Source organism: Rattus norvegicus, chromosome 3, assembly GCF_021556685.1.
Source record: "Rattus norvegicus strain SHRSP/BbbUtx chromosome 3, alternate assembly SHRSP_T2T, whole genome shotgun sequence".
Taxonomy (NCBI): domain Eukaryota; kingdom Metazoa; phylum Chordata; class Mammalia; order Rodentia; family Muridae; genus Rattus; species Rattus norvegicus.
The window spans coordinates 54,607,277-54,625,870 of NC_141536.1; the positions used below are offsets into that span (position 1 = coordinate 54,607,277).

At 45.8% G+C, this 18,594-nt stretch overlaps 1 protein-coding gene across 2 annotated transcripts in view; it reads left to right on the forward strand.

Moving 5' to 3' along the window:
- The window catches only part of Gad1 (glutamate decarboxylase 1), a 40,497-nt gene that overhangs the window by 6,365 nt on the left and 15,538 nt on the right, over positions 1 to 18,594 (forward strand). For both annotated transcript variants that reach the window (NM_017007.2, XM_087648084.1), the window contains 4 exon segments: positions 3,834 to 3,992; positions 5,156 to 5,398; positions 10,263 to 10,353; positions 17,256 to 17,368. In NM_017007.2, coding sequence (NP_058703.1) covers positions 3,834 to 3,992; positions 5,156 to 5,398; positions 10,263 to 10,353; positions 17,256 to 17,368 — 606 coding nt within the window.

Consider the following 18,594-nt stretch of genomic DNA (forward strand, 5'->3'; position numbering starts at 1 on the left):
TTGCTCAGTTGCGAGACGTAGTGCATTTTCTGGAAAATCTTAGCCCTCCGGCCATAGGACCCAGAGGTTTGGGGACGTGACCCAATCCCCAGCGCTCAAAACTGGTGGGCAACACCAGAAGCGGTCTCAGCGTCGACAGCCCTGAGCTCTGTTCTATTAATAGCCTCTTCCCACTCCCACCAAGCCTTTCCTGGCTTAATGGTCCGTTTCCTGCCTGGTCCCTCTTGGCTCTCGCCTTCTGCCTCTGCCATTGTCATGCAACAGCCACAGGCAGCAACCCATTGGCCATCAGAACGGAAGGAACCCTGGGGTCTACCTGGGCTACACTCCAGGTGAACGCCACTTTTCTTAGAGGCTTCTGGCCTGTGGGAGCGAGGGTGTGTAGGGTCAGTCGTCATCCTGCCTCCTGCTGCTCTTGGTACTGGTCCTCCGAGGTCCAAATGGTCCTGTTGGAGACAAACAGGATGTCCTGAAAGGGAAAGGGGCCGGTTAAAAAAAAAGTTAGACCGGTTAAGACAGGAGTGGAGGCTCTGAGTTATCGCTACATTTTCCACCTCTTCTCACAACCAACGCCATGAGGCAGTGGAGATGGAGGTGGGGCTGTCATCCATAAAGAGATTCCTGTCTGTATACAGAGAGAGAGAGAGAGAGAGAGAGAGAGAGAGAGAGAGAGAGAGAGAGAGAGAGAGAGAGAGTTATGGCCTGAGTAACAGGGAGGGGAGCAGAGGATGGGAGTTTCCAGCAAAATAATGTAAGGATCCATTCTCCATGCTTTGGGCCAACTCTGGCTGTTCATTTTAAGCTAGTGGAAGCCGTGTAATGTTGACTCAATCTACAGCCTCCGTTCCAGCCCCTTCCCAAACTCACTTAATCCCAGACCTTTCTGCCTGAGGAGTAGTTCACCTTCTTGACCTAACACCACGGTTGGCTTGACAGCCTAGGATCCTAAGATCTAATAGTCTCTTTCTATCCTTGAATCCATCACCCCAGAAGGTCCCCCTGAGCATCTGCATGTCTTGCTAGGATGCAGTTCTCACCCATTCCCTACCCTGCTTCTTCTTACTCCAGGAAATGGAGCTGCAAGGATGGCCATGGGTGTCCCTACTCATGCTCCAGAGGCTGAACCCCAGGGAGAATAATCAGATGGGAGAAACCCAGGGCTCTGCCACGAGCTGGAGAGTGGCTGCAGGCATGGTGGCATGACCTAGATAGAGTAAAAACGGCAAGCACATGGCAAAAACTGAGCTCTGCCTTTGGTCTTCCATTGCTTTTCTCTGTAGAGGTCCAGATCCTGCTGCTCAGTCAGTCCCTCCACACATGTATGTGTTTAAGGTTTTAATCATTTGCCTATTTTAAAGTAAGAGATACCTCAGGTACTCCATATCTCTGGTTTCTTGTTAAAAAAAATATGTAGGCAATCTGTTAATATGCTGTGTGAGAAGAAGAAGAAGAAGGAGGAGGAGGAGGAGGAGGAGGAGGAGGAGGAGGAGGAGGAGGAGGAGAAGGAGAAGGAGAAGGAGAGGAAGGGGAAGGGGAAGGGGAAGAGGAGGAGGAGGAGGAGGAGGAGGAGGAGGAGGAGGAGAAGAAGAAGAAGAAGAAGAAGAAGAAGAAGAAGAAGAAGAAGAAGAAGAAGAAGAAGAAGAAGAAGAAGAAGAAGAAGAAGAAGAAGAAGAAGAAGCAGCTCCTTTCTCTAAGTGGCTTTGATGCTGGACTTCAGCATCCCCTGTGCCCTCTGCCCAGTGTCTTTACGCCACACCAAGCTTGGAGCTCTACCTGCAAACAGCTGTCTGGAGCGTGCTACTCTCTGGTTCCACAGGACTCACTGGGAGTAAGAATGAGGAACAGCTACCAGCAGAGGGGAAGTCCTTTTGGGATGCTGCCCATCTTTATTTGACTGTGGGTGACTGATCATCTACCACTTGATCCAACACAACTTCAAGCTCTCTCTCCTAGGATAGTTATGGGCTAGCACTAAATGCTGGTGGCTGGAGTATAGAACAACAGAGACTATAGGGTGTTCCTGGGAAGTCCTAGGGACCCCAGCCAGGACCCCTTGCTATTCAGACCATTGTTAAAGTACTCTCTCAATATTATTCTCCATTCAATTTCATTCTCCATCTCACTTCATCCTCCACCTTGGAGAAGTGAATAGTTCCTGGCAAGGCCTCTCTGAGTCAAGAGGAGCTTGGATCATTTTAAAGGATCCAAATAATTAAAAACAAAACAATACTTTCCTAAATAAAGTGAAAGAAACAAGATTGTATATTAAATGTTTATATCAGCAATCCCTGGTACTAGAAGAAGAAGAAAAAAAAAAACACAGTTAACATCACACCAGTGTTTTAAACACCGAGATCTAGAGAAAGTTCTGATTCTTGCATTACAGAAACGGTGGCTCCAAATGGCACACAGACGTAAAGTTACGTCTAAAGGACATCTCTGGGTGAGCCTGTGTGGAAACCGTCTTGGGAGAGGATATCTAAAGCCTACTCTCCCTGCCTCTGGCTTCCAAAAAGGCTGCAAGGTAGAAAGGTGTGGGGTCTGTCAGGAGTGAGCTGCAAGCCTGGGCAGATGACAGAGACTCCAGAGTAGGTCTTAGATGGGCAGGTCCACCCTTCACTGGGTCACATGGGTTGGGTTTCTCCAGCCAGGCACACCCTCTAACCCTTATAATGGACAAAGGGAAGGAATGCTGGGGGTCAGGACCCTATATCCCTCTAGTGAATGAGTACTGCACCCTGGCTCTGGACTCTAGAATCTCCACTGTGATGTCTCAAGGATCTTGGTTTCTAGGAAGTCAGCTTTAGATTCACCAAGAAATGTTGTCTTTTTCTCTCTTCGTTATGTGGCCTCTGGAGCTAAAACTGAGGCTGTGTTAGAGATGCTGCTGAGGAAAAAGCTTGGTCAGGGAAGGGGAGCATGCTCTAAGTTGGCGAGGAACCCCAACTTCAGCCTGTTGGGGTTCAACTCTGCTTCCTGGAGTACTGCTGTGGGTATTTGCACTGTACACCATGGGTAAGCCAGACTTCTCCTTGGGGGAAGTGGTGGAGTGCTATGAGTCCCAACCTGGGTTCCAAGTCCATTTCTGTATGTGTCTTGGAGCTTTTTCTATCATGACTGTGCAGAGGTGGCCAGCTGCCCAACAAGCTTCCAGATGATGGGAGATTGGTCTCACTTCATCTGTCTCATTCGGAATAAGTAACAAACAGCTCCTCCACAAGTGCTCCATAAATACTTAGAACTGAGTCCTTGTCAAGGCTGTGAGATGCAGAGGCTTTCTTGTCTTTTTCTCTAATGCTTTTTCCCAATGGAGAAAGGTTCAGGGAAAAAAAAAGGCACTTTGTATTTGAGTATCCTTCCTCCCTCTGCTATCATCACCCTCCTCCTTCCAGTGCCCCATCTAGCTCCCTCAGATATCCTCCTCTCCCTGTCTCTGCTGTCCCCATCCCCCTGGTTCTATAGTTCACAAACCCAATGTTGGCAGCATCCTCTCTGGGTCCCTTCCTTCCAAACCCCATCCCGGGGCAGGTTACTGGAGTGGAAGCTGTCTGGTCAACTTAATTCTGAGTTTGCTGTCATGCTCAGAGAGGAGATGGGGCTCACTTGCTCCTTTTCTCTCTTGCATGACTGGGCCTGTGCCACTGATGATGCTTGACACAGCCCCTCCCCGCCTGAAGGCAAGCCGTGCAGAGTCACTATATGTAGAACACACTCCGTGGCTTCTCTTCTCAGCAAAAGAGAGAGCCTTGCTTGGAGGGTTAGCCTGGTTAGGCAGCTGCCCTTTGGTGGCTGGGTACCTCCCATTTTCTCTGACCTAGCTTCTTGCATTTTAGGTTTCTTGCAAAGGACCAATAGCCTGGAAGAGAAGAGTCGTCTTGTGAGCGCCTTCAGGGAGAGGCAGGCCTCCAAGAACCTGCTTTCCTGTGAAAACAGTGACCCTGGTGCCCGCTTCCGGCGCACAGAGACGGACTTCTCCAACCTGTTTGCTCAAGGTAGTTCCTCTCCGTGCCCCACCCAGCTCATCCAGTTAGTCCTGATTCTTTTCCCCCTGAAATTTTACTTCTTTCTCCCTCACATGCCAGCACCTTCTGTGAGCCCTCATGAAACCTCTTTTCGGATGTTTGTATGGGACAGACTCCTTCCTTTTCTTCTGCCCAGGTCCCTGGTGGTTAGGAATGTAGTTGAGAGATATCCATGAATCATTCAATTCTAGAGACGCTCCCAGAGACAAATAGGGACTCATAAAATCTCAGAAGCTAAAGGAATCTTACAACCAGAGAATAAAATGGTTCTTTCATTATCATTTATCCTTCAAGATTATCAGCCCAAACCCCAAGCCCCAAGCCTCAAACCCCAAGCCTGCTCTATGGGAAGCTATGCATCTGAGCCTCATGATTAGACAAGGGAGACTCTTGGAAGAGCTTTCTCTAGATTCTGCTGGCTCTGCAATGCAGGCCTTGGGAAGTGCTTTACCAGTCTTTCCTTAGTAGTTCTTGGAACTCCCTCTTCCCTTGGCTCTCACAGAACCACAGAAGCCACAGCTTTTCACTAAACCTTGGAGACAACCATGCCATGAGGCCACACAACCTATTCTTGTAACTCTCCCAGAAACTTCACTCAACACTTCTGCTCATCCCTCTTTCTAATTCTGATAAAGCCTAGAGCCTAGGTTACTTCCAGACTCAAAAAAAAAAAAAATTTAAGGCCCCAAAAGATGACATCAACAGAAAGACAGTGGTCCCCTCTGGCACCTTCTAGAGCCCATACCCACAGCAGCCCCAACCTTTGCCACCCACAGATCAAGCAAATCATTAACACTAAGCCAGATGCACAGGGACACCTGGTCCCCAGGAGACCAACAAAAGTACTTTACATTGTGTTCCTCCCAGGTGTCCATTCAGCAAATGGACAGCTGCCAGGGTCAGATGCTCAAGGTTTCCTTAAGCACGCCACTCGTCCCCCACAGGAGCAGTCTTGACTATTAGGAAGTGTGTGAAGCCCTAGGAATGTATCAAACGTCTTTGGGCATAGTGCATCCTTCTGGGGCCTAGCTGTCCACATCTCAGTGTAGATCCATATCCTGGGAAGCAACTGAGCCCTCTGAAGGCTGGCCCAGCACGTGATAATCACTGTCTGGCTTCCCCTCTCTGCTTAGATCTGCTTCCAGCTAAGAACGGGGAGGAGCAAACTGTGCAGTTCTTACTGGAGGTGGTTGACATACTCCTCAACTATGTCCGCAAGACGTTTGATCGCTCCACCAAGGTTTTGGACTTCCACCACCCACACCAGTTGCTGGAAGGCATGGAAGGTTTTAATTTGGAGCTGTCTGACCACCCCGAGTCTCTGGAGCAGATCCTGGTTGACTGTAGAGACACCCTAAAGTACGGGGTTCGCACAGGTAAGAGTAAGAGATAGGCTGACCGTTACCTATCTGGTTGGAAACAGAGGCCAAGTCATACTGAAGAGGCCCCATCCTGGTGAGGGAAGACACCAAGTGCCCAGTGACTACAAGGTCACCATGGGCCACAATAGTTGAAGCCTGACAAAAGGTCACAATTTCTCTTAAAACTAAAAGGGTACAGCCACATGGTGACAGGTTGTTTTATTGTTTGCTTGGGTTTTGTTTTGGGCTTTTGTAACCTAAACAGAGCAGGGTCACCTGACCCTTTGTCCTTTCTCTGGCCCACCTCATTCTGTTTCATTCTGAATGAAATGCCTCCATCCCTTGTCCCTTGCACCGGGGAACTGCCCTTTCCCCTCTCTTTTGGTGCCATGTTCTAAGGGTGGTCATACAAACTATCACGATGAGGATTTATTCTTTCACAGTTTTGGAGGCTGAGCCATCCCAGGGGTCAGCAGGACGATGCCTTCTTTGAAGGCTGTCAGAGAAGAGCCACCCTTGCCGTTGTGGCTTCTGGTACTTGTGGCCATTTTCCTTGGCATTCCTCAGCTCGTGGGTGCCTCACTTCAGACTCTGCCTTTCCTTCCACGTGGCCTCTGCCTTGTGAATGTTTGTCCATATTTTCTGTTCACAAAAGGACACCAGTCTCCTTTGAATTAAGGACTACCCCAATCCAGAATGACCTTGTCTGACTTGTTTATGTCTGAGAAAACTCTATTGCCGAGTAGAGTCATGTTCTACAAGAACAAGAAGTTGAGACTTGGGTTTATCTTTTTAAGGAATACAGTTCAATCCAGAACACCCAAAAAAATCAGTGTCTGCCTATCTGCCTGCCTGTTTGTCTGTCTCTCTCTCTCTCTGTCTCTCTCTCTGTCTCTCTCTGTCTCTCTCTCTGTCTCTTTCTCTGTCTCTCTCTCTCCGTGTGTGTGTGTGTGTGTGTGTGTGTGTGTGTGTGTGTGTGTGTGTGTCCTTCCCTGTCTCTCCCCTTATATTGTATTCTGGGTGAGTCACCAAGTCCTTTCTCCTACTTGAAGCTTCTCCTCTCGCCCCTCTTCTCCTTTCCCAAGTCCTCTCTAATCAGCAACCCTCAAAGCTCAAGTGGTTACTTTTCAATCACCCCAAGTTCAAAGACATTTTAAATCTCATCTGAGCTGTTTCTTAGCACCAAGATAAAGAACAGTTCCTTTGCCTGGTCACTCTCTTCCCCTCCCAGCCTGGCTTTCCAGGACCCTCAGGCAGTCAGGTCTGCAAGGATTGGGGTCCTTGCCCATCACAGTTGCTATCCCAGGGTGGAGCCCCAAGTCGAGAATGGCATCTTTTTTCTTTCTCCTTCTTTCTCATTCCACCTTTATTTTCCCATCATCTGAACCCCTAGAAGATAGATTGAAGGTGAAGATTAGAGAGGCTGGTGGCAATAAAGTTGAGTATGGTGACTGGATGTCAGAAAATAGTTACAGAAAACTAATGAAGTTAGCCAAAGAAGCTATTTAAATAAAGAATTCCAAGTAGCTTTTGAGGTTCGCCAACCCTGCTGGCCTAAGTACAGCTTCATTTTTAAAATTAGTGCATAGACTGGACTCACTCGAATGCACAAAGTCTGCCTGTTAAAGAAGCATTCATCAATTCACCTCCATTAGCACCACTCTGATCGGACGGCTAACCCATTCCTGAGAAGTAGTGTTGTTCTCCTGGCTGGAAGGAGAATCAGAATTCTGTGTTCCAGCTTGGTTTGCTTTGGTCAATGTTTTGTGTCTCATCAATTACTTTACACACTTTCTCCATGTTAGGGGCCTGTCTGTCTGTCTATCTATCTATCTACCTACCTACCTATTTACCTATCTATGTATCATCACCTATTCATCCATCCACTAAAAGCCAGAATGTCTATCAAAACCCCCCACAGAATTTGGTCAGACCATCAGAGAAAGCAGACCATTTAGCCCTGATAGGAATCCCCTGGGATGTTTAGTCTGAGGCCATCCACCTCTGATTAGCACAGCAGCTTCCAGAGGCAGGCATTTGCATTTACAGAGAACATAATCTTCCACACCACGTGGACCTTTCTGCTGCCCTTCACAGGGCTGGCACTGATTAAAGGACGCCATTGCCACCATGTCAGAAGCTAGCTCCTGGTTGCTGGTCTATGCTTTGGAATATATATTCAAACAACAGACTAAGCCCCCAACACACATCAGAAACATTTGGGGGGTATTAGTGCCTTAACAGCCAAAATAATAAATTCAGTTTTAATAATGGAAGCACAGTGTTCCAGGTACAGTCCAAGAAGGGAAACGGTGACATTTGAAATTGCTCTATGAATTAGCAGAGGACCCAGCACACACAGATTTTCCATAGACCGGTGCAGAGATGAGGCAGCCTTCAATCACAGCAGGCACGTATTTCTGGGCTTGTTCTTTTTTTAACTTCTCATTATGGAAAATTTGAACTTATACCAAAGCAGAATTATATAATGAACCCTGTGCACCCGGCACCCAGCTTTACCTATCGCCAAGTCCTGCTGACCCCTCTCTGCACTGTAGGGAAGCAGGTCCCACACAGAATATTATTACGTCAGCACACGTCTGCACCTTCATGGATGTCTTTTTAAAAATCACCTAAGTTCCTTAATGCTATTAATGAAATACTCAGTTGCCCCGTGAACATGTGCGTGCCTCTGCTGCACAGTGTCAGTTAGGTCGAGTTGGGATCCAGAAGTTTATTTTGTAGAGAAAACTCACTTTAAATGACTTTCTCCCCTTACTTGACAGTAAACCATTTATTACTCAGTGTCCTGTCTGTCAGGATTAAAACCAAATCTGGATTTGGACCTGATAGTACCTGCCTATAAAGCCACATTTAGAAGACGAGGTCAAGAAGTTTGAGGATAGTCTGGGCTACGTAACCGGACCTTTCTTTGAAAAAAGCAACAAAAAGAGCAAAATATGAGGAGGAGGAGGACAGAAGGAGGGGGGGACAACTGGCATCTGAACGATGGTGCTGCTCAATAGATACACTGTTAGAGGGTCCTGGAGGCAGACTGTAGCCATGTGATAAAGGGACCTTTGTACTTTATCTCACATACAGACCGTCTCACTTGGTGTCAGTCTGTCACCTCTGAGTAGGTTCTGCCAGGCTGTGGAACTCTGACGCAGTACCAAATAAGGTGTGATTGGCCTTGTTTATAATCCAGTACTAGCCCAGCAGGAAAGAATTGTTGTTTTTGCTGTTGATGATGTTTTCAAATGAGCGTGGTATATACTTTGATGGATATCAATAGAATTATTACTTTAGATTTTATTGTTTGACAACTTCATATGTATATAAGATGCATCTTGATTACGGCTGCCCTAACTTGCCCTTCCCATTCTCCCTAGTTTCCCCCCAAAACTCCTCCTCCTACATTCATGTTGTCTTTTTCATTTGTTTAATAATCTACTGAGTCCAGTTAGTGTTGCCTGAATGTACCTAGGTGTAGAGCCTTCCCCCCGACTATGGCATGTAGCCATGTTCCCGAAGAAAAGTGACTCCTCCTCTCCAAGAACATCGAGGGAAGAGCAGATTCTCAGGGAGGGGACATAGACTAGGGACATTCAAACACTCGGTCTCTGACAGTTATTTACAGACAACAGCAGTTTCCACTGGAAACATAGCAGTCAGCAGATCTCCACAACACCGCCCTCTGTCACACATGCCCTAGATAATCTATGGTGGGACCTTCTTCATGGCGGCTGAGCCAAGCCTGCTGATGTGGGGTTGCGTTTTTGGTGAACATCAAGTTAGCAAAAACTTGGCAATAGTTTGCTCAGGGCAGAGCCAGTCAAAATACACTGTGAGCTGCATGGGACTCCTGGGTCATAGACCTAAGTGTTTCTGTGCTCAGTAACTGAGTGAGGGATGGTCTCACTCACGGAGAAGATGCTGGGTCAGCTGCTCAGCTCCATTACTTTAATGAGTACCTAACTCTAGACGGGCAAAGAACACTGACGCTTGACATCACATTTGCCCCAGAGACTCCGAGAGTGGTGGTTGGTCTCCACATCAGGTTCAGTTTGAGCCACAAAACTCAGAGGTCTATAGCCTCTCTCCATTAGCCAATCTCAGCCCAGCCCTTAAAGTCCTTGGGATAATGAAGTAAAAGTTGCAATAGATATATAGAGACTAAGAGCTACCACATTCCTCAATGGGAGTTAAGAAAAGGTCTTCCCTTCTACTCCAGGCTGGCCTTGAACACACAATCCTGAGTCTGCCCTCCCAACGTGCCAAAATCACAAGCATGCATCACCACGCAGGACATTGCCACATCCTTTCCCATAACCGACATCAGTGTGACAGAGGAGCTCACCTGATAGTCCACAAATAAGACCCTGGAAAGCATGGTTCACTTCACGATTCTCAACTTTGTGTGTGTGCTTTCACTTTTAATTTGTATGGATAGATGCTTTGCCTGCATATGGCACAGTGCCCATGCCCGTATGCTGTGTGAATGCAGTCAGTGTTCTCCAAAGCCAGAAAAGGGCATCATATTACCTGGGATTGGAGTCATAGATAGTTATAAGCTACCATGTGGGTGCTTGGGGTTGAACCTGGGTCCTTTGGAAAAACAGCCAATGTTCTTAATCACTGGGCCATTGTTCCAGCTCCAATTTCCAATTTTTTTTTCATTTAAATGCATTCTGCCTTAGAAACATAGATGTCTGAGGGCATCATCATTGTTAATGGTTGGCCATCTTCTTCCCCCTTCTCCAGCTCGGAGAGCTCCATCAGACCATGGGACAGATCAAGTCACGTGCTCCAGCCCTTTGCTCTGAAGATAGCTTGGAAAATCCAGCTTTGCCTTAATGCTTGCCTGTTATCTCTCTAGGTCACCCTCGGTTTTTCAACCAGCTCTCTACTGGTTTGGATATCATTGGTTTAGCTGGCGAATGGCTGACATCAACTGCCAATACCAATATGTAAGTCTCACGTGTTCCTTTCCTATATGCACACATGATGTATATGGCTTGTGGTTTGAAAGTTTCACTCTGATGGCTCTGTTCTCTTAGAGTTCGTTTTTCTCATAAACTCTTTTGGATTTGCCACAAGGTGAGAAACTGTTCTTGAGTATGTAGCAAGGGCATACTTGTGAGAGAGCTTTGAACTTTCCATGTGAAATTGCACGTCAGACTGCTTCTCTGAATGTACATCTTAAAAGGTCACTCTTTAGGCTATGATTTTGGTTTCCTTTCCCACCCAAGCACGTTGGTACTTAACACTTAGGCTGCATTTCCTTCATAATCAAGCTACTATTCCACGAATCAGTTTGGTCGACCTACTGCTTAAAATTTCTATAGCAACGTTCATCTACGGCAGACACAGAATGCATTCATTTCAGAATAACAGAGTTTTCACTGAGTTTGACACTTTGGGAAACACAGCCTGCTTATCTAGACAACGCTTTCACTTACTTCTGCTGTCTTTCAAATTTATATAAAAGTTATCCCGAGATGTATAACCTGAGTGGGCTTAGAAATCACCCTGTGTGTCATCTCTATGGGTAAGAATGTATTACAAGATATGGAGGGTCACCATAGCTTAAGGACAAATTATCTTTTCCCTCAACACTAGTGACAGTGACTTAATATCAGTGCATCCAGTCAGTGGCACAACATTCAATTAACGTATCCAAAGGAAATTAGTGGAGCAAATGTATTATAATAATTTAATGGTAACTGCATAAGAACCACAGGGTGGGATGGGGATTTAGCTCAGTGGTAGAGCGCTTGCCTAGGAAGCGCAAGGCCCTGGGTTCGGTCCCCAGCTCCAAAAAAAAGAACCAAAAAAAAAAAAGGAACCACAGGGGTTTCTATCACTGTTACAACACTGAAAAGCTATTTATTTGTTATTTGTTAATTATTCTGTGGCACCAGGCACCAAACCCAGGCCTAGGGCACTCTAAGCATGCAAACCCAGGCCCAGACCATGCTAAGTCTGTAAACCCAGGCCTAGGCCATGGTAAGCATGCAAACCCAGGCCTAGGCCATGCTAAGCATGTAAACCCAGGCCCAGGCCATGCTAAGCATGTAAACCCAGGCCCAGGCCATGCTAAGCATGTGTCCTGCCATTGTGCTCCACTTTAGCCCTCACAACTTACTCCTTAAGTTTGTTGCAATCGGTAGACTGGAAAAGTGAACGTAGGTGAATGAGTGGGTTTGTGAGAAGTCTCACATGACTGCCGACAGAATGCTGGCTCGTGCTCACCCGTTTTTCTTGAGCCGTGGCCAGCCACAAAGCCAAAAGGGCATCTTTAAACTACAAATTGCTCATGAGAATCCTAAGGCTGCCTAACGCTGTGACTTAAAATGCTAAAACTGCATTCAGAAACTCAGACGAAATTTTAAAAGTAAACAGGGCAAGTGGAGCCTTTTGTGCTGAAGGGCACAAAAATCAAGCTGATTAGGGAATGAAAGTGGTTTTATCATACTTCCTGATCACGAGTCAAGGCATCTCGTGTCGTGTCTGTGTCCGACTCCTGAGACCTCAAAAGTCAGGAATTCGGGTCAGGGATGATGCAATCTATCCACGACCTCGTCAAACACAAAGCCCCGCCCCCAACTCCGCCATCTTTACTCTATTATGGTTTGTAGAATAAAATATTTATCAGCAAGCACAAACACCGTAGCATACTAATTATAACTTGGCGAAAATGCACTAATGCTTAACTGTAGCGTCTAACAGGAAGGAACAACTTAAATAAGAAAGCGCAGTCTGTCTGTTTTAACCCAGCAATTTAGGAAACAAGTGGGGGAAGCACAGTGTGTATGGATCTGGGCTAGGAAGGTGGCTCAGTGGCCCATCACTTGCTGAGCATCTTCAAGGCTCTAGGCTTGACCTTCCCTGACCCCCAAATAACACATGTTCAGCAAGGCTCAAACACCCAGATACATAGGCACCGCACCTACCCAGCGTCTTTACATGTGTTCTATGGGCTTCTGACCGTCACTCTTAATGTGTAGCCAATAACAAAGTAAATCAAGAGCTCACCCCTTTTAACCATTTAGGATCAGATCTTCTAAAAGCTCTTCTTGAATCAGAAAACTATGTATTACAGTTTCTCCCCTTGACCGCTTTCTGGTCTATATTAATAAAATCAAAATTCACGGCTCCTCCCTCAGCTCCCAGCTCAGCTACGAGACACTAAATATGTCCCAGCCATCTGAGGTCAAGGCCAAGCTAGCTAAATGACACATGGTAATTGCCTCTCCTCTGAACAGGAGGTATTTATGAAATATGATTCGATTCTAACAGATCGATAGAGAAGGTTATTTAAAATAGTGAGAGAGTTCCTGTCAGCTCCCAAGACAGGCGTTGTGTGAGGAAGTGATAGCTGTTCTCTAGACAGTCTCCTCAGCCAGGAGGAGATCATGGCATGCAGCAGCCTCGCAGGTAGCATCTGCTTCCTTGTGACAATTCCTTCTTCAGCTAGGAACACCGGTCCAAATAAGCCTGAGAGAGACTGGCAGGAGAGCCTTCTTTATTCTGGCCAATTGTGATTTAATTACTGATGTGTTCGTACCTCCCCTCCCATCTCCACATCCGCTGGGTTTGGGTAGCACTGGAAAAGAGCGTAATTACTACCTTCTAAAAAGTCCTCTCAGAGAAGGATCTAATATCCTCTTTCGGGTGGATCTGAAGGACCAGGTAGGCCATCTGACTGGTTAGAAAAAAAAGAATGTTCATGTCTGTGCTTTTTTTTTTTTTTTGGAGCTGGGGACCGAACCCAGGGCCTTGCGCTTCCTAGGTAAGCGCTCTACCACTGAGCTAAACACCCAGCCCCATGTCTGTGCTTTTATATCAGCTTGCACACGCAGCTCTGGGACCTGGGCTCCCAGGCAAGAATGGAGGAGAATACAGCAAAAAACCTTGGCAAATGTGTAGCGGTCCTTGGCATGTACTCCTCTTCTCTTCCAAAGCAGGGCCACCAAGAACAACCGTGTGAGCAGGCTGTGTAAGCAAAGACACCCGGTAGAATATGTAATTGTGACAGCAAGATCTGTCTCACCTCTTACAGTGAGCTTGAGGGTCTCACGTATCTATTGCTTTATTTTCACGGAAGTCACTGGAAAATTTTTCCTGTGGAGTCATCAGTCATCATGCACCGAGGGGCAAGCTGTTAGAGCAGGGCTTGCACCAGGCAGTTCCCATTTGTCGTGGAGAAACAGCTACGACTGGGATGTCTGACCCTGAAACAGACAGCTGAGATCTCACACAAATCAGTGTTCCTCTTGAGATTTTTCATCAGGAAAAGAGGGAGCAATGGCGTCTTCCCCTCAGTGATCCCGAAGACTTAACTACAGCTCAGTCCTAAGACACCCATTCTCCAGGATAGGTAGGAACACACAGCCTCCTGCCTCTTGTTTCTGACTCTTGCCATCTTTGTGCAATAGAGCATCTCCCTCAGTCCCCCTTAAGTATCTTACTTATGTCTCCTGCCACATCTGTAGAGAGGACATCTGAGGAGCTCAACAGCTTTCATTAAAGTCCTCAGCCTGGAGGTCACCAAAAATCCAGGTTCTTTTGTGCTTTTCTGGTTCATATTATGCCATGCAGTTCTCAGCTACAAAGCTTCTTCACATTGCATGCCGATAGCTGGAGTTCTGGCCCTTACTCTCTGTTCCAAAACTCGGAAAACAAGAGGGCATGATGGACTGAGGGACTGAGGAAGGGAGGAAGGGAAGGAAGCAGGGTCCACAAAGCAGGAACATAGCATTACTGCTAGGAAACCTCAGAACCACATGAACAATACTTTCCACAGAATGTGGAATAGCTAGCCCCATGGTTAAGTGTAAGGAAGCTAGAAAAGACAGTCTCTGGTCTTGGTGATGCACACTCTAAACAGACTGCAGGGAAGGAAAAGACAATAGATACTGCTCATGACACGGCAACAGCATCTTGACAGTCGATCCACTTTAATCCTGAGTACGTCTCACCGACAAGCTGAAGTGGACTGTCAAGGGGCCCACCTACCTCCCCACTGAGTCCTCTCTTAATATCCTCCCATCTTGGTGTTTTAAATCCTTAATTCCAATCCATGTCTCACACTGTATGCTGAAGCCTTTTGAGGGACAACTTCACTGATCTCAGATCCCGAACTGTAACCACGTGCTTTGACCTCACCAGCTTCTTCCAGGTCCTCCTTGACCTTTGGTCTCTTGACATCATCTCTCACCCGTCATTTAGAGAAGGGGTTCTTAATCTGGGGTTCAAATCGTCAGGAGAAGAATCTCTAACAAGTGTGTACAAAACAGTGTGTATATCCACACCTTTTTACCTGGAGATCGAGGCTATGGTTTTCCCAGGATTCCTAAAGGGGTCTGTGATCCAATTGAATCATGAGCTACTGATCTAGAGTAAACTTCAAAATCTTTCATAGGAATATGGATACAGGAAAATGCCTCTCACTATAATTCTAAATATGACCCAAAATGGACAGGCAGGATCAGAAGTATCTGGAACAAAATATCCCATTGGCCCATTTGTCAGATTATGAATCAACAGTCATGACCAGTAAGTATCCAGAGGAACCTTTGTAAACATGTAGTTGTCCTAGGCACACACAGGTCTTCTCTTCTGAAAGGTCTCTCTAAGCTTCTCGGAGAGGAAGAATGTAAAGACTGAGTTCAGAAGTCAAATAGTACTAGCTGTGAGAAATCTGGTCCCTCAGACCAAGGCAGAAACCCTCAAACAAGATGTACCTCAGGTTAAGAAACAAATGCTGATTTACCCCTACTAAGTTTCCATCTCAAGCTTGGGAATGGTGTCTCATAACATCTGTCTCCTCCAAACACTGAAAGAAGGTTTAGGGTCAAGTACCCAACATAGATAAGGCCTCAGAAGTACACGAGACCAGATAGTCTCCTGAGGAAGCTCTAGACGTTTCTTGCCTATCCTGAAGAGACACTGCCATGTTCCTGGTCTGTCCTTAGCAAGGAAGACTGATTTATGCCACCGTGAGGGCTAAGTTGATTCTATCCTGCAACACACATCAAACCAACTCCGTGGTTTCAGTTCCACACATTCCCCTCCTCACATGGTCCCTACCTGGCTTCTAATACTGATTTGTCTCTAACACAACTTTCATCCAGTCCTTGAGCTAGTTCTGATACTGTGTTGTGTGGTCCCATTGTTCCTTTCCTTGGCCTCGAGAGATTTCTTACTGCTATTTGATGTTGTGAGATGTAAGCACACAAACTGCCATCAGCCCCTCTTCACCGTGCAAATATTTGGCCGTCTCAATGTTTCCAAAAACCAGTGGGACTGTAGATCATACATTTGTTCAACGATGTGGAGATGCAAACCATGAGTTTGCCTCTTGCTACACCCAGCATCCCACGCTAAACCAGGAACCCTTCTCTTCTTCTTCCTTTATCAGGCCATCAGACATGAGGGAGTGTTGGTTGCTACGGTGATGGGGCTCAGAGCAGGACCAAAGCATGAGTGTGGCCTCCAGAGGTGATGGTAACTGAACACATGTTCTCCAAGGGTCTTGCTCCCAAAATCTCAGGGGACCGCCAAGCAAAGCGGACACGATCCTTTTGAAACAAAATTCTTCTCCCCCTCCCACCAGACATATCCTGAGGATCCTCTTGGGTCTTTTGTTGTCCTCCTGCACAGCCACATAATTAATGTGACTGTTTTATTTTTTCTTCCCCTTCCTGATTAAAGCTTATTGACATCGCCTGTGTTTTACTCATAGCCATAGTTATCTCATTCTTGCAAGTAGCTTTTCTAAATCAACTAAGCAAGATTCCCATTAGTCTTTGGCATTGGCATTCAACTCCAATCTTCTAAATGATGACGATTCCTCCTGTGTCACTTGGCTGGTTCGGTCTAGGCATCTCTTTTCAGCTAGGATGGTCTTGGCTCAGCCTACAGACACTGAAGCTTAAGAAGTTCAAGGCAAAGCTAGAAAAAGAGCCTTAGAGTTTAGTAGACGGATTCTGTCTTTAGGCTCAGTTTTCTGCGAGTGGTCTTCCTTGACTTCTCTTGGACCCTGTTTAGTGCTCCGATCTTGCTCCCATGACTGTCCCACCAGACAGCGCCACTGCTTTGAACTTCTTTTTAAAAAAAAAAAAAAAAAAAAAACCACTGCTTGCTTCATTTACATCTGTTCGTTGGGAGGCGCATGCAACCTGACAGGAGATCTGACACTCGCAGTCAGATATGGATGCCAGTTGACGTCTTCTTGTTATTTATAATTTGTAATTAGGAAATCATCACTTCTAATTATTTTTGACAGATATCGACTCCAGAGAATTATAGATACATAGTTTTCCTTAGGGATTATTAGAAGAAAGAACATGTAGATAATTACATTGAGATCTTTAAAACATGGGTCAATATTCCCAATTATCTTCAGTCAGCTTTCAGATGTTTACAATGTTTCTGAAAGATAGAATATAGCCCTGCCTACAAGTGTGAAACTGGCAGTCCTTCTTCCTCTTTTTTTTTTTTAAAGATTCAACCAATTGTAAGTAGAAGCCAAAGTGTAGTTTTTCAAATTAACCCTTGCCCTCACCTACATATAAGAACGGTGAATCCTCTCCTCTGGGTGAACCCCACCAGAGACAGGTGAGGCTCTCTTTTGCTGGTGAAGTATCTCACAGCAGACTTTCCACCTCCTCCCTTGGTAACCCAGTCTGGCTTTTTTGACACTTTGGGACTGGCGGACATGTGGATTCAGGAAAAAGAATCATTGTAGTGGTTTTGTGTGTCCATTTTTAGTACCCAACCACAACTGCTGAACCAATGGACTGTGTTCATCAAAGACATAGGTTTATTTCTTCGTTTTCCCTTCTTCCTTTCGCTGTCACTGCAGGTTCACATATGAAATTGCACCCGTGTTTGTTCTTATGGAACAGATCACACTTAAGAAGATGCGAGAGATCATTGGATGGTCAAATAAAGATGGTGATGGGATATTTTCTCCTGGTAGGTTTCTTCTCTATAACTGCCCCCGCCCCCGTACTGCCAATGTGGATCCTTTTGTTCTTTTTTATTAAAATTACAAACAAATGTCCATTACAGAAATTAATGAGTTTCATTGTAACGTTTGCATATATATATATATGTATATATGTGAGAGATGGTCTTAGCACTCTGCCTCCCTGTCTTAATCAGAATGAAGGCTAGCAAGAATGTTACTACCCTAGGAACTAACTAACCAAGGCTGTGTCTGGGTTATGCTAAATGGTGCTGTTCTGACAAGAGTAAAACTAGGAATCAGTGAATTGGATTATCAAGGAACTGAGTTCAGTCCAAATATTGTATCTACATTAGTCTCTAACACAAAGTAGATATAATAAAAATCTTTAGAATAACAACTGCTATCCTTGTGGGTAAGAAGCAGTTATGAATGATGTTAGCGGTGGTGTGACTATGTACAGGGGGGAAAGAAGAAATAAGAATACAATAGTCCGGGGCTGGAGAGATGGCTCAGTGGTTAAGAGCGCCGACTGCTCTTCCAGAGGTCCTGAGTTCAATTCCCAGCAACCACATGGTGACTCACAACCATCTGTAATGAGATCGGATGCCCTCTTCTGGTGTATCTGAAGACAGCTACAGTGTACTTATATATAATAAATGAATAAATCTTTAAAGAAAGAAAGAAAGAGAGAAAGAATACAATAGTCCAGGCCATTCAAGTGGACCACAGATTTGCCTACTTCGTCCTAAGGCAACTAATACAAAAGTGGCTGGTTTGTCTTAGCCAGACGTTCCTTTTGTATCTTTATTTACAGGGACATGAGTTTGTACCTGCTTAAATAAGCTTAGACCTCTCCTAGACTCAGGAGCTCAGCTGGGCTATTCATTGAAAGGAGTACCCAAGCTGGTAACCAAGAAATGCACTATTTCTTTCTGAAAGCTCCATTACTCTCTTTCTCTGTCTTTCTGAACTCTGGGAAGAGATTCAACTTTTCAGTAAACAGATTATACAGAAGATGGGAGCTGGGAGCTGTAACTAGTCGTGTCTTTGCTGCTGCTCCCACCGCCTCTTATATTGCGTGTAGGCTTTGGGTAGGCACTGCAATGCATGGATCACCTCCAGCACAATTGCCTGCATAGCTCTGGAGATCAGTGAGCACTTCAAGTCTCAGAGCAAAGGGTCCAGAGGGAAGTCCTTAGGAGTAAAGAAACCAGCAGAACTTTCAGGATAT